Source organism: Procambarus clarkii, chromosome 8 (assembly GCF_040958095.1).
Source record: "Procambarus clarkii isolate CNS0578487 chromosome 8, FALCON_Pclarkii_2.0, whole genome shotgun sequence".
NCBI lineage: Eukaryota > Metazoa > Arthropoda > Malacostraca > Decapoda > Cambaridae > Procambarus > Procambarus clarkii.
The window spans coordinates 40,764,685-40,786,039 of NC_091157.1; the positions used below are offsets into that span (position 1 = coordinate 40,764,685).

General features: G+C 41.4%; 1 protein-coding gene across 1 annotated transcript in view; it reads left to right on the top strand.

The window, feature by feature from the left end:
- LOC138360534 (uncharacterized) overlaps nt 1-19,752 on the top strand; it is a 30,040-nt gene extending 10,288 nt beyond the window's left edge. The window contains exon 2 of the mRNA XM_069320285.1: nt 19,633-19,752. Within this exon, the coding sequence (XP_069176386.1) occupies nt 19,633-19,752 (120 nt within the window). The remainder of the gene's footprint in view (nt 1-19,632) is intronic.
- The last annotated feature ends 1,603 nt before the right edge of the window (nt 19,753-21,355 follow it).

A 21,355-nucleotide genomic window follows, 5' to 3' on the forward strand; every position in this document is an offset into this window, starting at 1 on the left:
AAAGATAACAAATTTGTTAAACATGAACGGCCATTTATAAAACCATGTTGCGACTCAATTATTAATTTATGTTTTTCAAGATGAAGACGAATTTTATTTGCTATTATAGATTCGAGTAACTTTCCCACAATAGACGTTAGGCTAATTGGTCGATAGTTAGACGCAAGTGATCTATCTCCTTTCTTAAAAACTGGTATCACATTAGCAACTTTCCAAAACTCTGGCACTCTGCCTGTCTCTATTGATTTATTAAATATGGTTGACAGTGGGTCACAAAGCTCCTCTTTGCATTCTTTAAGCACCCTGGCAAACACTTCATCCGGCCCTGGGGATTTGTTTGGTTTGAGTTTTACTATTTGTTTAAGAACATCCTCCCTGGTAACTGCTAAACTCGTCAACCTGTCCTCGTCCCCACCCACATAGACTTGTTCGGCTGAAGGCATATTGTTAAGTTCCTCTTTAGTAAATACAGATACAAAATATTTATTAAAAATACTACTCATCTCTTCATCACTATCTGTTATTTGACCTGTCTCAGTTTTTAATGGACCTATCCTTTCCCTAGTCTTAGTACGATATAACTGAAAAAACCCTTTAGGATTTGTCTTTGCTTGCCCTGCTATGCGAACTTCATAGTTTCTTTTTGCTTTCCTTATCTCTTTTTTAACATTTCTAACCAGTTGTACGAATTCCTGTTCTAAAGTGACCTCCCCATTTTTAATCCTTATGTACCAAGCTCTCTTTTTACCTATAAGGTTCTTCAAATTCTTTGTTATCCACTTTGGGTCATTAGTATTCGATCTATTCAATTTGTATGGTATACTACGTTCCTGTGCTTTAGAATATTCTTAAATAAGTTATATATTGAATCCACATCGAAATCCCCATTTAAGTCACCTATCGCTGGGTTCATGTCTCGCTCCAAGACCGGCCCCCACCCCATACCCAAGACTTTCCAATCAATTTGACCCAAAAAAATTCTTAGGCTATTAAAATCAGCTTTTCGAAAATCTGGCACTTTAACAGAATTTTCTCCTACTGGTCTATTCCATTCTATGCTAAATCTGATTTCTTTGTGATCACTGCTCCCTAGCTCACTCCCTATTTCGATGTCATTAATTTGCGTTTCCCTGTTAGTTAACACTAAATCTAAAATATTATTTTCCCGTGTTGGTTCCTTAATGTGTTGCGTAAGAAAGCAATCGTCAATTAATTCTAGAAAATCTTCTGCTTCACTATTCCCTGTTTTGTTCAACCAGTTTATTCCGCTAAAATTAAAGTCACCCATGACATAAATACTGTTAGATCTAGATGCTCTAGATATTTCATCCCATAGATGCTTTGCTTCCATTCTGTCTAAATTTGGTGGCCTATATATTACTCCTATTATAATATTATTAGCTTTTTCGTTTAATTCAATCCAAATAGTTTCTGTGTGTGGCTCTGTTTTGATTCCCTCTTTGAGACTACATTTCAAATTGTCCCTAACATATATGGCTACTCCACCTCCTCGTCTAATATATCTATCTGTGTGAAATAGTTTAAATCCATATATTTGATATTCAGCTAATAGTTCTCTATTTTCTACATTCATCCACGTTTCGGTAAGTGCAATAATATCTATTCTTTCTGTGCAGACAAGAGCATTTAATTCGTTAATTTTATTTCTTAGACTTCTACTGTTAGTGTAATATACCCTAAGTGAATTGTTATTTTGCCGACCTTCTCTTTCCCTGATCGTTTTGCCAATTCCTTTCTCCCACAAACACATACTTTTATTACCTCCTTCCTCCAAATCAATTCCCATACCTCTATCTACTAACAGTTTAAACCCAAACAAACACCTCTAACCACTTCTTCTAACGAGTTCACAACAGCAACAACCCCAGCTCTCGATAGATGCACCCCATCACGAGCATACATTTCATTTCTTCCATAGAAGTGTTCCCAGTTGTCTATGAAAGATATTGCATTTGATTTGCAATATCTTTCCAGCCGGCAATTGACACCAAGTGCCCTCGATATCCATTCATTTCCCACTCCCTTTCTTGGAAGAATGCCACAGAAAGGGAGTGGGAAATGAATGGATATCGAGGGCACTTGGTGTCAATTGCCGGCTGGAAAGATATTGCAAATCAAATGCAATATCTTTCATAGACAACTGGGAACACTTCTATGGAAGAAATGAAATGTATGCTCGTGATGGGGTGCATCTATCGAGAGCTCTGCTCTCAGAGCTCCAACCAGACTCACCAAATCCTTCCATTATTGCAATAATAATGTTATTAGAATCAGAGCTCCAGCTAACACAACCTCTCACTGTGACTGCACCTGACTGACTCTTAAGTTTTTTATTCTAGCATAGTTGAGGCAGTCGATAGTGGTAAGGATTGTGATGTTGTGTACCTTGACTTTAGCAAAGCTTTTGATACAGTGCCACATGAAAGACTGATTAAAATGATAGAGGCTCATGGTATTGGGGGTGCTATATTAAGCTGGATTAGGGCATGGCTATACCAAAGGAAACAGAGAGTTAGTATAAATGGAGTCAAGTCAGAGTGGGAAAATGTTGTTAGTGGAGTGCCTCTAGGCTCTGTCCTGGGACCTCTGTTGTTTATAATATATATAAATGATTTAGATTCAGGTTTGAGTAGCATCATTTGAAAATTTGCCGATGATACGAAAATCGGTAGGGAAAATAATTCGGAAGAGGACTCACTATCACTTCAAGTTGATCTAGATAGGGTTATGAAATGGTCAAAGGATTGGCAGATGAAGTTTAATGCTGATAAATGTAAAGTTCTGAGGCTAGGTAATGATGATAGAGTTACAAGATACGAGCTAGATGGTGTTGAGATTGCGAAGTTGGATTGCGAAAGGGTTCTGGGAGTTATGAATAGTAAGAATTTAAAACAAAAGGGTCAATGCACGAATGTTCTTAATAAGGCGAATAGGACACTGGGATTTATTAATCGACGCATTAGTAACAAGACACCTGGGGTGGTTCTTAAGCTATATCTTGCTCTGGTTAGGCCCCATTTAGATCATGCAGTTCAGTTTTGGTCGCCGTATTATAGAATGGATATAAATTCACTTGAACGTGTCCAACGTAGGATGACTAAGTTAATTCCCCAAATTATAAATCTTTCATAAGAAGAAAGATTAACAAAGCTTAAGTTGCATTCACTGGAAAGGCGAAGAGTTGAGTGTGACATGATAGAGGTTTACAAGTGGATGAATGGACATAACAGGGGGGATATTAATAGGGTATTAAAAATATCAACACAAGACAGAACACGAAACAATGGGTATAAATTGGATAAGTTTAGATTTAGGAAAGACTTGGGTAAATACTGGTTCAGTAACAGGGTTGTTGATTTGTGGAACCAATTGCCGCGTAACGTGGTGGATGTGGGGTCCCTCGATTGTTTCAAGTGCGGGTTGGACAAGTATATGAGTGGGATTGGGTGGTTATAGATAGGAGCTGCCTCGTATGGGCCAATAGGCCTTCTGCAGTTACCTTTGTTCTTATGTTCTTATAACCACCGAATCCCACTCATATACATGTCCAACCCATGCTTGAAACAATCGAGGGACCCCACCTCCACTATGTTACGCGGCAATTGGTTCCACAAATCAACAACCCTGTTACTGAACCAGTATTTACCCAAGTCTTTCCTAAATCTAAACTTATCCAATTTATACCCATTGTTTCGTGTTCTGTCTTGTGTTGATATTTTTAATACCCTATTAATATCCCCCCTGTTATGTCCATTCATCCACTTGTAAACCTCTATCATGTCACACTCAACTCTTCGCCTTTCCAGTGAATGCAACTTAAGCTTTGTTAATCTTTCTTCTTATGAAAGATTTATAATTTGGGGAATTAACTTAGTCATCCTACGTTGGACACGTTCAAGTGAATTTATATCCATTCTATAATACGGCGACCAAAACTGAACTGCATGATCTAAATGGGGCCTTTACCAGAGCAAGATATAGCTTAAGAACCACCCCAGGTGTCTTGTTACTAACGCTTCGATTAATAAATCCCAGTGTCCTATTCGCCTTATTATGAACATTCATGCATTGACCCTTTTGTTTTAAATTCTTACTAATCATAACTCCCAGATCCCTTTCGCAATCTCAACACCATCTAGCTCGTATCTTGTAACTCTATCATCATTACCTAGCCTCAGAACTTTACATTTATCAGCATTAAACTGCATTTGCCAATCCTTTGACCATTTCAAAACCCTATCTAGATCAACTTGAAGTGATAGTGAGTCCTCCTCCGAATTAATTTCCCTACCGATTTTCGTATCATCGGCAAATTTGCAAATGTTGCTACTCAAACCTGAATTTAAATCATTTATATATATTATAAACAACAGAGGTCCCAGGACAGAGCCCTGAGGTACTCCACTAACAACATTATCCCACTCTGACTTAACCCCATTTATACTAACTCTCTGTTTCCTTTGGAATAGCCATGCCCTAATCCAACTTAATATAGCACCCCCAATACCATGAGACTCTATTTTTTTAATTAGTCTTTCATGTGGCACTGTATCAAAAGCTTTGCTAAAGTCAAGGTACACAACATCACAATCCTTACCACTATCAACTGCCTCAACTATGCTGGAATAAAAAGTTAGCAAATTTGTTAAACATGAACGGCCATTTGTAAAACCATGTTGCGACTCATTTATTAATTTGTTTTTCAAGATGGAGACGAATTGTATTTGCAATTATTGATTCAAGTAACTTTCCCACAATAGACGTTAGGCTAATTGGCCGATAGTTTGACGCAAGTGATCTATCTCCTTTCTTAAAAACTGGTACCACATTAGCTACCTTCCATGACTCTGGCACTCTGGCTGACTCTATTGATTTATTAAATATGGTAGACAATGGCTCGGAAAGCTCCTCTTTGCATTCTTTATGCACCCTGGCAATCACTTCATCCGGCCCTGGGGATTTGTTTGGTTTTAGTTTTTCTAATTGTTTAATTACATCCCCCCTGGTAACTGCTAAACTAGTCAACCTGTCCTCATCCCCACCCACATAGACTTGTTCGGCTGAAGGCATATTGTTAAGTTCTTCTTTAGTAAATACAGATATAAAATATTTGTTAAAAATACTACTCATCTCCTTGTCATTATCCGTTATTTGACCTGTCTCGGATTTTAATGGACCTATCCTTTCCCTAGTCTTAGTTCGATATAACTGAAAAAAAAACTTTAGGATTTGACTTTGCTTGCTCTGGTATGCGAACTTCATAGTTTCTTTTTCTTTCCTAATCTCTTTTTTAACATTTCTAACCAGTTGTATGAATTCCTGTTCTAAACCTACTTCCCCATTCTTAATCCTTTTGTACCAAGCTCTCTTTTTACCTATAAGGTTCTTTAAATTATTTGTTATCCACTTTGGGTCATTAGTATTCGATCTATTCAATTTGTATGGTATACTACGTTCCTGTGCTTTGTTTAGAATATTCTTAAATAAGTTATTTATTAAATCCACACCGAAATCCCCTTTTACGTCACCTATCGCTGGGTTCATATCTCGCTCCAAGACCGGCCCACACCCCATACCCAAGACTTTCCAATCTATTTGACCCAAAAAATTTCTTAGGCTATTAAACTCAGCTTTTCGAAAATCTGGCACTTTAACAGAATTTTCTCCTACAGGTCTATTCCATTCTATGCTAAATCTGATTACTTTGTGATCACTGTTCCCTAGCTCACTCCCTATTTCGATGTCATTAATTTGTGTTTCCCTGTTAGTTAACACTAAATCTAAAATATTATTTTCCCGCGTTGGTTCCTTAATGTGTTGCGTAAGAAAGCAATCGTCAATTAATTCTAGAAAATCTTCTGCTTCACTATTCCCTGTTTTGTTCACCCAGTTTATTCCACTAAAATTAAAGTCACCCATGTCATAAATACTGTTAGATCTAGATGCTCTAGACATTTCATCCCATAGATGCTTTGCTTCCATTCTGTCTAAATTTGGTGGCCTATATATAACTCCTATTATAATATTATTAGCTTTTTCGTTTAATTCTATCCAAATAGTTTCTGTGTGTGGCTCAGTTTTGATTCCCTCTTTGAGACTACATTTTAAATTGTCCCTAACATATATGGCTACTCCCCCTCCTCGTCTAATATATCTATCTGTGTGAAATAGTTTAAATCCATTTATTTGATATTCAGCTAATAGTTCTCTATTTTCTACATTCATCCACATTTCGGTAAGTGCAATAATATCTATTTTTTTCTGTGCAGACAAGAGCATTTAATTAATTTATTTTATTTCTTAGACTTCTACTGTTAGTGTAATATACCCTAAGTGAATTGTTATTTTGAGGCCTTTTTATTTCCCTGATCATTTTGCCAATTCTTTTCTCCGACGAACACATACTTTTATTACCTCCTTCCTTATAAGTAGGAGCTGCCTCGTACGGGCCAATCGGCCTTCTGCAGTTGCCTCTGTTCTTATGTTCTTAATTAGAGGACGTAAATAACTTTGGGTAGTAGAACCCCAAGCACAAATACCATAGTTGAGATATGGATAGATGAGGGAGTAATAGAGAGTCACCAGGGCAGGTCGGGGCACATAATATCTGATCTTAGAAAGATTGCCAACAGTTGTTGAAACTTTTTTTGATATATTTAGAATGTGTCCCTGGAAATTCAGCTTGAGGTCAATGAGAACGCCAAGGAATTTTCCATCTAATTTGTTACAAATTTGGGTATTGTTTATTTTGAGATTTATTTGATTAGAGGATTTAGTGCCAAACAGAATATAGAAAGTTTTGTCAATGTTAAGGGTGAGTTTGTTGGCAGTTAGCCACAGATGGACTTTATTTAGCTCAGTATTTACTGTGGCATTTAGAGCAAGGGGGTCAGGACTGGAGTAAATGAACGTTGTGTCATCAGCAAATAGAATTGGTTTGAGGTGTTGGGAGGCATTTGGAAGGTCATTAATGTAGATGAGAACGAGGAGAGGGCCAAGTATGCTGCCCTGAGGAACATCAATGTTGATGGGTAGGGTGGGAGAAATTGAATTATTCACAGAAACATACTGGAGCCTGTCAGTAAGGTAAGATTTGAGGTATTGCAGGGAGTGTCCTCTGACTCCATAATGATGTAATTTAAGAAGAAGGTTTTGGTGGTTGACAGTGTCAAAAGCCTTACGCAGGTCCACAAATAACCCATCAGGGAACTCATTTTTATCAAGAGCTGCATGAATCAAATTAATCATACTAATAAGTGCATCGTTAGTGCTTTTTTGGGGTCTGAAGCCATATTGGCAAGAGCTAAGTATATTGTGTTTGGCTAGATAAGAGTAAAGCTGTCTTTGAGCTTGTCTATGTCTTTAAGGTTCTTAGTATTACCAATGGACTGAGCAAAGTCTTGCCAGTATCTGTCCCGCTCCTCCTTCCTCACCTGACTGCATTCCCTAGCCACTTCCAACATTGTATTTTTCTCTTCATCCCTCATTCCATTTTTTAACCATTCTTTATGTGCACTCCGTAGCATTCTCTCCCACCCCTTAACTTGCTGATCATTGGAATATTTAAATTTCTTAGGTCCATGCATCTAGTTTCCCCTGCCCCCGTTATTTTCCCACTGTACTAATTTCTCTGTACTAATACTCCCCCTTGTGGGGTACCTAACTGAAACCTCCGTTCCTCAGACATGTATCCCTGGTAATACACCTAACCTTTTCTGCCTTGTAGATAATCCCTTATCCAGTGTAGCAATCTCCCTGTTATTCCCAGATTGGCTAATTCGTATAAGATTACTTCCCCATTGGCTTTATCAAATGCTCCTTGTAGATCAACAAAAACTCTACAATTGTCATCCACATTAGACAAACACTTTAAGAGACAATCCGCAGTACTTTTGCCTTTGATAAAACCAAAGAGATTACTGGACATGTTATCACCTACAAGGTAGAGTAGCCTATTTAACAAAATCCTTTCCATCATTTTACAAAAGCAGGATATTAAGGAGACAGGTCTGTAGCCTCCGTTTGACTTAGGGATAGGAATGATGACAGCCTCTTTCCATTTTCTTGGTAACTTTCCCTCTCTATAACTCATATTAAACAAATCAAGTAAGGGACTAGGTTTCATACCGGCTAAATAATTAAGTATGTCATACGTTACTCCATCTTTTCCCGCAGCAGTAGAGCTGCCACTTTTTATAGCATCCAGTAGCTCATCGTGAGTTATCTCAGTGCATGTTATAGATCTTGTATTTAAGGCACATAAAGTTACTCCATTTCTAATATTTTCCCATGACTCAATGGTGACTCTCGTGTCTGCAGGTAAGGACTCCATACCAGCAGCACTTGCCCATTTATCTACTAACTCATTAGCAACTTTCCCTGGATCTGAGTGAGCAACGAATTTGGTCTTACAACCTCTGATTTTGTTTACTGCTCTCCATATGTCTTTAAGGTTCTTAGTATTACCAATGGACTGAGCAAATTCTTGCCAGTATCTGTCCCGCGCCTCCTTCCTCACCTGACTGCATTCCCTAGCCACTTCCAACATTGTATTTTTCTCTTCATCCCTCATTCCATTTTTTAACCATTCTTTATGCGCACTCCGTAGCATTCTCTCCCACCCTTTGACTTGCTGATCATTGGAATATTTAAATTTCTTAGGTCCGTGCGTCTTGCTTCCCTTGCCCCCGTTATTTTCCCTCTGTACTAATTTCTCTATGTTCTCGACCATGTCCTCGTAAAAACTATCAACGCAGAGCGGCGTGTAATGTTGATACCAATCTCCCATATTTTGAATAAAATAATTTTTCATATCTTTATTAATATTGAGCCTTTTCCTTTAAAAGGGGACTCGTTTTTTTCCCAGTGGTAATTCAACGTTCAAGGCAAAGTGGTCACTAAGTAGTTCCCGAACAACCCGAGCCTCCCCCCTAATCCCCTGAGAGTTTAAAATGCAGGCATAGTCAAGCCGTCCTCCCCTGATGTGAGTTGGTTCATTGTTTCCCAAGAGACAGGTATCTGGATGATTTTGTAGAAACTGTAACCACTTGACCCTATTAGCATTAATACTACCCACTGTCCCAAGGCTTGTGTGCCGAGCGTTAAGGTCCCCAATGACCAGTGAAGGACTATTATAAATACAGTCAGGTAGATAGTGAGGGTCGCACTGGGAGCCCCCATGTGGACCAGGCTTGAAACTCTTAGACTGGAGACGGGTTTGCCCTCTCTACAAGAAAGAATATCACAAAGGACAGTTACAATTGTCAGTAAGATAATTATTTCTTCTGATCCAATCCCAGTACGGCAGGCCTTGGTGGTTGGACTAGGCCAAAACAATGGAAACTCTTGGTTTGCAAGAGCAGGAAAAGTCCTAAACAGTCTACATTTAAAAAACATGATTCTTGATAGAGAGGGTGATCATCCACACCCAAATTACACTCCTTCCGCGCCGTGGGAAGAGCCTACTTTAAAAATAGTAATAGAAAGTCTCCCAATGAAAAAGGCTGCCTATGATCCGACAATCCTAAGACGCATAATAGAAGAGCAAATGTATAGCATAGCAGGAGCCACCCACATCTTCACAGATGGATCGATAGCCTATGACGGAGCGCACATAGGCTGTGTACATCATTTTAAGCACGGCAATAGAGGCTCCATGTCCATTCCAGTTCATAGCTTTCAGTGCCCTGAGTCGACTTTTGCATGTTCCTATGAGTTGGTTGAGCTCCCCCTTGTTAGAGCCGACAGTGACGCCAAGGTACCGATAGTGGTCAACCCATTCAAGTGTTACACCATTAATTTGCAGTTCTTCATTTGCTCTCCGCTTGTGATGGGAGTATGCCTTCGTCTTATTTGTGGAGAGAGTGAAACCGAGCTCCAAGGAAACCGAGCTGCTCCTTCCGAGGAGTTCAATGGACTGTTAAATTTTTCCCAGGGTGGGAGCTTGTATTAGGACATCATCTACATATCCCACTTGTTGTGTTCCTTCCGGAAAATCAATATTTTGGAATGGTGTTCATAAGTACATTGAATAGTGTAGGGCTTAAGACTCCTCCTTGGGGGGTCCCGAATTCCATATTCATTGTTCTGGAGACTGCTCCATTGAAGCAAACCTTGGCTTTCCTTCCTGTGAGGTAGTCTTCAACCCATTTCATGAGTCTCCCCTTGACACCCATATAAGTAAACTGCAGATAGAACTAAGTTCAGCGCAAGAGGAAATAAATAAGACTAAAATCAGGTAAACCAGGCCCAGGTAAACAGCCCCCAGGTACCAGGAGATGTAGCAATGGCAGGGACCCCCTACAATGGGTGCCTCCTTTGCTGAAATACTGAAGAGCCTGGATGCCATGTCCCAGTCAAGGAAGTTGTAATGAAAGCAGTAACCTTACAGGAGGCAGCTAGATGCACAAGCAAGCTATTGGAAAGGAAAAAGAGCTGTAGTAGTGGTAGGAACAAGAAGGTTCCAGGAAGGAAGAATGGAGGACGAAAGCTGCAGTGTCAGGGATAGTAATGAAGATAAGAATGGTAGGGGCTGAACGAGACATAGAATAGTTTTCCCGGATTGGCCAGTATAACAAAGACAAAAAAGATTGATCAAGGTAGTATTCAGGAACGAAGGCACCAAAGAGGACATAATAGTAAAGAATAGCAAACTGGAAAATGCAAGGAATTACAGAGAGGTATACCTTCAGAGGGACATGACCAGGGACGAGATAATAAGGGCAGCAGATGCAAGGAAAAGGCACAGGGAGAAGGAAGGAAGTCAGGGAACCTCAGCCTCCAAACCAGCAATCCCAGAGGAGAGTGGGGAACCCCCCCAATTCAGAAATTCAGGAACCCCAGAGGGGACTGCAACACCCCAGCCCACCACCCCATAGTGCCCCCCCACCCCCAGCACAAATCTTTCCCTGCCCCAGCACAATGCCCACCATATCATTAAATCCTCCCTCCCCTTACCCCTGCTTTCCCATCCCCTGGTCTTCTTCCTGCCCCAGGCAGGCCCAGGCAAGCCCAGGCAAGACCTAGGCTCTCCATCCCCCACTCCACCTCTCCACAAACCCCTGTCTACTACACCACAGGAGGGCGTGCCCTCTCCCCAAGCAATCCCTGCCCCCTCACCCGCAGGACTTCTTCCTGCCCCTAGCAGGCCTGAGCAAGACCAAAGCCCTCCATCCCCCACTCCACCTCCCCCTGAACCCATTGCAACTACCTCACAAGAGGATGAGCCTACCCAAGTAGCAATGACCATGGAACAACTTCCTACACTTGTGGGGAGCGAGGGTGAAAATGGATATAGGAAAGTGAGCTTCAAGGTAATATACTCAAACATTGATGGGATTACCAATAAAGCAAGTGAACTGGCAGAAAGGGTGCAAGAAGAAAACTCAGATGTAATAGAACTCATAGAAACAAAATTGTCAGGAGTCATAAGAGACACTGTGTTTCCAAAGGACTACTATATAGTAAGGAAAGAGAGGGAAGGGAGAAGAGGTGGAGGAGTGGCCCTGCTGATAAGGAAGGACTGGAGTTTTGATGAGATGGAAATTCCAGGCTGTGACGGGTTCAGAGATTACATAACAGGAACTATGACAATGGGTGGACCTAAGATAATAGTGGCAGTCATTTACAACCCTGCCCTAAATGACAGAAGACGCAGACAGGAGTTTGATAGGAACAACATGTCAACAAATAATATAATAGAGAGAGCAGCTTCAGTTGCCTGCAGGAATGGCTCAAGACTTTTAATAATGGGCGATTTCAACCATGGACAGATAGACTGGGAGAATGAAGAACCACATGGAGGTGCAGATACATGGAGAACTAAACTCTTGGAAGTGACAACGAGGAACTTTCTGAGCCGGCACGTCAGAGAACCCACAAGAGTGAGAGGCAATGATGAACCAGCTAGACTCGAGCTGATATTCACCTTGAATGAATTAGAAATAAAGGAAGTCAAATTTGAAGCCCCCATAAGAATGAGAGACCACATTGTATCGACATTTGAGTATTTGGTGGAGGTAGGGTTAACATATCCTCTTCCCTTTCACAGTATATACTCAAATTCTCTAAACTTTCTAACAAGCGTGACCTAACATAAGCTTACCCTTCCATTTAAATTTCTTTCTCCTTGCTTTTTTTCATTTTCTTTCCGTTGCTTTCTCTTTCGACCCCTTGCTTTTTCCTATTATTTTCCCCTTCTTATTCCTATTACTATCCCCTTCTTATTCCTATTACTGTTCCCTTCTTATTGGGTGGTTATAAATAGGAGCTGCCTCGTATAGGCCAACAGGCATTCTGCAGTTACCATTCTTCTTATGTTCTTATGTTGTTATTCCTATTAATATCCCCTTTATTTCACCTTACCTTTCATACCTTTTACCTTGCTTTTTCTTCCTCTAAGATTTTCTTCTCCTCCCCTCTCTCTTGCCTATTTATTGCCTTCACGTCCTTCCCTCATCACAATCGATGAGGTACTCATTCCTGGCCCTCTGGTACCTCTCCCTGCTCTCTGGTGTTCTGTTTTTTCTCTAGTTTCTCCATGTTCTTTTACTCAATTGCTTCGCTACCTTACATTCCTGGTTGAACCATGGATTCTTCTGTGATTTTCGTTTTTCTCCTTTTGGACTGGGATAAACCTGTTTGCAGCTTGCTGGCACTTCTGGGTGACATAATCCATCATATCCTGCATAGTCTTCTCTCTGAGTGCTGTTTCCCATTGTATTCCCCTCAGAAATTTCCTCATCTCATCATATTTTCCTTTTCGGTAATTTAGTCTTTTCCCTTCCGATCTCATCCTTGGATATGCTGACCAGACCACACACTAGAAAATGAAGGAACTACGACGTTTCGGTCCGTCCTGGACCATTCTCAAGTTTTTCTGATCTAGAAACGATCTAGTTGATATCACACCAGACCTCTCTCTCCTGAAGCCCACATCCGGAGAATAACATCTGCGGCGTATGCGAGGCTGACTAACATCAGAACTGCCTCTAGGAACCTATGTAAGGAATCATTAAGAATCTGGTATACCACATATTTAAGACCAATCCTGAAGTATGCGGCCCCAGCATGGAGCCCGTACCTTGTCAAGCACAAGGCGAAGCTTGAAAAAGTTTAGAGATATGCCACTAGGGTAGTCTCAGAACAAAGAGGCATAAGTTACGAGGAAAGGCTGCGAAAAATGCATCTCACGACACTGAAAGACAAAAGAGTAAGGGGAAACGTGATCACTACCTACAAAATTCTCAGAGGAATTGACAGGGTAGATAAAGATAAACTGTTTAACACGGATGGTATGCGAACAAGGGGACACAGGTGGAAACCCAAATGAGCCACAGGGAACGTTAGAAAGAACTTTTTCAGTGTCAGAGTAGTTAACCAGTGGAATGCATTGGGCAGTGATGTAGTGGAGGCTGACTGCATACACAGTTACAAATGTAGATATGATAGAGCCCAGTAGGCTCAGGAATCTGTACACCAATTGACAATGTTCTGAGGCGGGACCAAAGAGCCAGAGCTCAATCACCGCAAGCACAATTAGGTGCGTACAAATAGGTGAATACACACACACACACACACACACACACACATACATACATACATACATACATACATACATACATACATACATACATACATACAGACCAAAGAGCCAGAGCTCAACCCCCGCAAAAACAACTAGGTGAGTACATACATACATACAGTCACGAGAGTCAAATTGCAGTAACTGCCACTATTATGACAAGGATCACTCACATTGGATTTACTCACAGATAATTTCACGTCGATAAGTCACTCCAATTACACGTATCTACACACACAGACAACATATTTCAGTGAGTGTGGCCCATAGTATTCATTAATACTCACACATGCCAGCCCATTCACTATTAATGGGTGTACATATTCATTCACACATGTTAATGTGTCTCTTTCTTATAAAATACACACACACACACACACAGTTGATTGACAGTTGAGAGGCGGGACCAAAGAGCCAAAGCTCAACCCCCGCAAGCACAAATAGGTGAGTACAAATAGGTGAGTACACACACACACACACACACACACACACACACACACACACACACACACACACACACACACACACACACACACAGCAATAGGAAGCAGAGAGTTACAGTGAGGGGTGAGACCTCAGAATGGCGTGAAGTCACCAGTGGAGTCCCACAGGGCTCTGTACTCGGACCTATCCTGTTTCTGATATACGTAAATGATCTCCCAGAGGGTATAAACTTATTTCTCTCAATGTTTGCTGACGACGCCAAAATTATGAGAAGGATTAAGACAGAGGAGGACAGCTTGAGTCTTCAAGAAGACCTGGACAAGCTGCAGGAATGGTCGAACAAATGGTTGTTATAGTTTAACCCAAGCAAATGTAATATAATGAAGATAGGGGTAGGAAGCAGGAGACCAGATACAAGGTATCATTTGGGAGATGAAATACTTCAAGAGTCAGAGAGAGAGAAAGACCTGGAGGTTGATATAACGCCAGACCTGTCCCCTGAAGCTCATATCAAGAGGATAACATCAGCAGCATATGCCAGGTTGGCTAACATAAGAACGGCCTTTAGAAACTTGTTAGGAATCTTTCAGAACATTATATACCACATATGTCAGACCAATCCTGGAGTATGCGGCTCCAGCATGGAGTCCATATCTAGTCAAGCATAAGACTAAACAGGAAAAGGTTCAAAGGTTTGCCACCAGACTAGTACCCGAGCTGAGAGGTATGAGCTACGAGGAGAGACTACGGGAATTAAACCTCACTTCGTTGGAAGACATAAGAGTTAGGGGGGACATGATCACCACATTCAAGATTCTCAAGGGAATCAACAGGGTTGATAAAGACAGGCTATTTAACACAAGGAGCACACGCACTAGGGGACACAGGTGGAAACTGAGTGCCCAAATGAGCCACAGAGATATTAGAAAGAACTTTTTTAGTGTCAGAGTGGTTGACAAATGGAATGCATTAGGGAGTAATGTGGTGGAGGCTGACTCCATTCACAGTTTCAAGTGTAGATATGATAGAGTCCAGTAGGCTCAGGAATCTGTACACCTGTTGATTGACGGTTGAGAGGCGGGACCAAAGAGCCAGAGCTCAACCCCCGTAAGCACAACTAGGTGAGTACACACACACACACACGCACACACACACACACACACACACACACACACACACACACACAGGTTTTGAGGACCCAGTAGGAATGAGCGACCACAGTGTACTGGTGTTTGAGTACTTGATTGAAGAAGGGTTATTGAACTCGAGGAGGGATACCGAAACCAAAAGGTTAGCATACCGAAAGGGAAACTATGAGGGGATAAGAAAATTCCTAACAGATATAGCATGGGAAACAGAGCTCAGGGGAAAGACGGCCCAAGATATGATGGATTACATCACGCAGAAGTGCAAGGACGCAGCAAACAAGTTTGTCCCAGTCCAAAAGGAAAACAGAGAAATGAAGATGAGAAACCCATGGTTTAATCAAAGATGTAGGCTAGCTAAGCAGCAAAGTAAAAGGGCATGGAGAAACTATAGGAATAACAGGACACTGGAGAGCAGAGAAAGATACCAGAATGCCAGGAATGAATATGTCAGGATGAGAAGAGAGGCAGAAAGACAATACGAAAATAACATCGCAAGCAAGGCAAAGACTCAGCCTAAATTGTTGCATAGCCACATTAGGAGAAAAACAACAGTAAAGGAACAGGTTATGAGATTAAGGATAGGGGCGGAAGGATTCACTACAAATGACAAGGAAGTGTGTGAGGAATTGAATAAGAAATTCCAGGAGGTCTTCACCTTAGAGCAAGGAGAAATTCCAGAGGTAAGTGAGGGAATAGCTAACCAGGAACCACTGGAAGAGTTTGAGAGAACCAGTGGGGAAGTAAGGAAGTGTTTACTAGAGTTGGACGTGACGAAGGCTATAGGCCCAGATGGAATCTCCCCTTGGGCTCTAAAGGAAGGAGCAAGAGAACTGAGCCTACCACTCTCCATAGTGTATAACAAATCACTGGCAACAGGGGAACTGCCAGATATTTGGAAAGCAGCTAACGTAGTCCCGATATACAAGAAAGGGGATAGACAGGAGGCACTGAACTACAGGCCAGTGTCCCTAACCTGCACACCATGCAAGCTGATGGAGAAGATTGTGCGAAAAAAACTAGTGGAGCATCTGGAGCGAAGGAACTTTGTAACACAGCATCAACATGGGTTCAGGGATGGCAGGTCCTGCCTCACAGGGTTACTTGAATTCTACGACCAGGCAACAAAAATAAGGCAAGAAAGAGAAGGGTGGGCAGACTGCATATTTTTGGATTGTCAGAAAGCCTTTGATACAGTGCCACACAAGAGGCTAGTGCGAAAGTTGGAGATGCAGGCTGGAGTGAGAGGGAAGGTACTCCGGTGGATAGAGGAGTACCTAAGCAACAGGAGACAACGAGTCTGTGTGAGGGGTGAGGTCTCAGATTGGCGAGACGTCACAAGTGGAGTCCCGCAGGGGTCAGTCCTTGGATCTATACTGTTTCTGGTATATGTAAATGATCTCCCAGAGGGTATAGATTCGTTCCTCTCAATGTTTGCCGACGATGCAAAAATTATGAGGAGGATTGAAACAGAGGATGATAGTAGGAGGCTACAAGATGACCTGGATAGACTGAGTGAATGGTTCAACAAATGGCTGTTGAAGTTCAACCCGAGTAAATGCAAAGTAATGAAACTAGGCAGTGGAAACAGGAGGCCAGGCACAGGATACAGAATAGGAGATGAAGTACTTAATGAAACAGTCAGAGAGAAAGATCTAGGAGTTGATATCACACCAAACCTGTCTCCTGAAGCCCACATAAAGAGAATAACGTCTGCGGCATATGCGAGGCTGGCTAACATCAGAACGGCGTTCAGGAACCTGTGTAAGGAATCATTCAGAATCTTGTACACCACATATGTAAGACCAATCCTGGAGTATGCGGCCCCAGCATGGAGCCCGTACCTTGTCAAGCACAAGACGAAGCTGGAAAAAGTCCAAAGGTATGCTACTAGACTAGTCCCAGAACTAAGAGGCATGAGTTATGAGGAAAGGCTGCGGGAAATGCACCTTACGACACTGGAAGACAGAAGAGTAAGGGGTGACATGATCACAACCTACAAAATCCTCAGGGGAATCGACCGGGTAAACAAGGATGAACTATTCAACACTGGAGGGACGCTGAGTACCCAAATGAGCCACAGAGACATTAGAAAGAACTTTTTCAGTGTCAGAGTAGTTAGTAAATGGAATGCACTAGGAAGTGATGTGGTGGAGGCTGACTCCATACACAGTTTCAAATGTAGATATGATAGAGCCCAGTAGGCTCAGGAATCTGTACACCTGTTGAGAGGCGGGACCAAAGAGCCAAAGCTCAACCCCCGCAAGCACAATTAGGTGAGTACACACACACACACACACACACATTGGATTGGAGAATTGGAATAGGAAACAAACATGGTAGGGAGAAGACGAAACACAGAGAGAGGAGGAGAAGAAGATGTCTCGCTTCAGAGGACAGTCTTTCAAATGTTGCGAGAAATCAAAGAGGAACTAAAGGTAATGGAGTAAAAGGTAGCCAACCTGCAGGTTGAAATGATTGAGGCAAGGGAGGAGATTAAAAAGCCAGAAAGAGAATCCCCAATATCAGCCACAAACCAGCCCCCAGAAAGATGGTAATGTATCTATAGAAGGGACTTCTACAATACAACTCTCATTTGCAGACATACTTAGGAGGACCCCAGAAGTTGTCTCTGCAGTACAGGAAATTACCATGAAAGTTGCTACGTCTCAGGAAGCAGCAAGATGCACTACCAGACTGATAGAGAGGAAAAGAGCAGTAGTCATAGTAGGTATTAAGAAGCAAATAGGGGCCAGTCCAGGGATTATCTTGAGATGATTTTGGGGCTTTAGTGTCCCCGCGGCCCGGTCCTCGACCAGGCCTCCACCCCCAGGAAGCAGTCCGTGACAGCTGACTAACACCCAGGTACCTATTTTACTGCTAGGTAACAGGGGCATAGGATGAAAGAAACTCTGCCCATTGTTTCTCGCTGGCGCCTGGGATCGAACCCAGGACCACAGGATCACAAGTCCAGCGTGCTGTCCGCTCGGCCGACCGGCTCCCTTTTGATGGTGATGAGAGATATGGACAAAGCCATAGTCAAATAGATCCTTGAAGGGGGTACAGATGGAAGGGGAAGCACAGAATATAGAAAAGGTTTTCAGGCTTGGCCGGTACAACAAGAACAAAGATCGAATGATAAAAGTGGTTTTCAAAAGCAAGGACACAAAAGAAGAAATTCTAGCAAAGAAGAGCAGCCTATTCAATGTACAGAAGTTCAAAAAGTATTCCTGCAGAGGGATATGAACAGGGAGGAGAGACAGAGGGCAGCAGCACCAAGGAAGGAGCGCAAGGAGAGGGAAAGGAATCAGGGAACCACAGCCTGGAACCCTTCAGCTCCAGAAGGGAGTGGGAAACCCTCCACAGGCAGTTCAACAGCCTCAGTGGAAGGAAGATCACACCCACTGCCCACCCAATAGAAGCCTTACCTGCCCCAGCCCCTACAATTCCCCACCACCTTAAGCCCTCTCTTCTTCCCCACCCCACTATTCCCCACTTCTCCCCCCCCCCCATAAGCCCTGTTGGAAATTTCCAACACTGATACATTACTATTGTATCATAATACAACACTATGGTATGCTATGTACAGTAACTATTACTCTACTAACTGTAGTACAAACATAAATTATTATTTCTTTATCTGTGCATTTATTGCTGAAATTCTCACGACATCCAGAGGCAGGAGTGCATCAGATAATGTCTATCTAAACATATTTATTACCAATATGTTAGAGAATTGAATATGGTTCTCTAATTTATTAGTATTCTGTACAATAATTAACTACGGATAATATAACTACTAATGATCCAACACCCGAGAGTTATTAACCAAGATTATCACTAAATAACAGTTTTATCTGTTACATACGAACGCTATGGAGGAAAGAGAAATTCTCTCCATTTCTCGATTAACACCATTTAACGAGAATATAGATATTATTTAATTCCCTACAATTGCAATCCTGTTCTCATTAACGCATTACGCAAAGTTATTACGCGAAAAGAATCTTCTGTCCGTTACTAAATTCTATTGCGAATGCGTGAGGAGGGTTGGGGGAGACGGAGGCGTGGAGACACCACTTCCGACTGGGATTCAGAGTGGACTAGCGACGCCATCAAAGTACAACGTGCGTCCCGGGAGAGTAGAATTTCCATCAATTCTACGATATGCCCTTGCAGTTAATCGGCCTAGGAGCGTGCAATTGCTCCAGTAGCAATCTAAGGATTGCTTCGGTGGACAACCAGCAGGTTAAGTGCTCTAGTATTATTTATATTATGAGATCTCTGTATAATTTTTACTGTGTATTGTCCATCGTTACGCTGCACGACCTCCCCAAACAACAAGTACATCTACGAGGAATTAATTCTATTCCTTCTATTGAATAGTGATGATACAGGATATTTGGAGTAAACAATTGGTACATTTAATTGGAATTTCAGCTTGTGTTGAAAGCAGCCGTGGACCTCTCACTTTCCCACGCCACGCTCGGGCACACGTGTTGCAGCAAGTACCAGACGACGCCATCACACCTCTACCTCTCCGTTCACTATTACAGCTAAGCAGCTGAATCCTTTTCAAATTATTTTCTTTCATTAAGTGACGTTGATAATTAATCACCAGTCAGGAAGATTTCGTTTATATGATTTGAGACATCTAGTACAATTGGATAGCCTCATGAACTTTAAATGAGAATGATTTCTTGTTTAACCATCATATAATATTCTTGTTACTAACCAATTTATTTGATGTTTATTTGTATATAACTTAGTAAGAATTACTAATTTTATTCGAGGAAGAACCAGCCTCTATGAAGCGTACTGGGAGTATTTTACTTCTGGTATTAAACCCCCATTTTGTGAAGGACGGAAAGTTTATTTTCGAACATTAATTTAATATACAGTCCATTATTAAAGAATAACTCTTTAATAGTTTGATTATCCATAGGCACTGGTATTTCAGTCCTTATCTATTATTCCTTTATCTGTTTCCCTTTTCAGTAAAAATAGGGTGGTCCTTCGATTAATTTAAATTAATCTATTAATTAAACATCAATCCATAAATAGAGAGTAAGCTTTCTTCCCAACAAGCTCTCCCTTCTCCCCCACCCCACTAAGCCCTCTTTTCTCCCTCACCCCCGCCTCAAGCCCTCCTTCCTCTCCTGCCCTCCTTTGTCCCCCTCCCCCCCATTCCTTTTTTTTTCCTCCACCCCGCCCCCCCCCCAAGCCCTCCCTCCTCCCCTACCAACCCAAGCCACTCTCTTTCCCCCCCTCCCTTCAAGCCCTCCCTTCTCCCTCACCCCCTCCAAGCCCTCTCTAACAGCAAACACAAAACGTTTGTGGATGTTAATAAAATCATTAGAGATAACTAAAAACATATATTCTTGAGACAGTTTTTTTAGATTTATGTATAAAATTAAAAATAATAGTGAATGCTATGGAATTATAATGTTTTTATGTTTTATATTTAAAAATAAAAAAAATTCAGTCAACATTTTTTTTTTTTTTTTTACTTTATGTAAACCTATCCAATTTACGTTCTTTGTGGGAACCGACCTGTGAGATTTATATTTATTTAATTTATATGAATTTATATTTACGTTAATTTATATACTTCGATAGCAATTTGTATAATGATAAGTGGACTGTATTTCTGCAATAATCTCATAATCTCACAAATCGATCCTCTACACATTAGGGGGGGTTTATATTTATATATATGCAGCCAATCAAACTACAGTAACTACATACATTGAAAAGGTTCCTTATCTTATAGTACAGCAGGTTAGTCCACCAGGTATAACTAGGGTGTAGACACCAAATTATCCTCTTTGAGGTAGCTTCCATATCACCCAGTAACTGGTGCACAAATCTTCCTTCCTCGTCTTGACCTGTCAAAAGTGCGCTAGCTGTGAAGCCAGAATCCTATATATGACAAGTATTTCAGAGAAACTGTACATGGAACATTGAAGACCTGGCTTAATTACCTTTAGTTTGAGGCTTCCACGTGATCTAACCGGGTCACCCTATATCCTGACATTAATGGCCATAAATGAATGATAAACGGGTTTCGGATAGACTTAACTTGAATTGTAGACATCGTGTTGGAGATGGTACCTTTGGTTTCCATAACACTACGTCCAAGTAAAATTAACAGGAGCCGAAT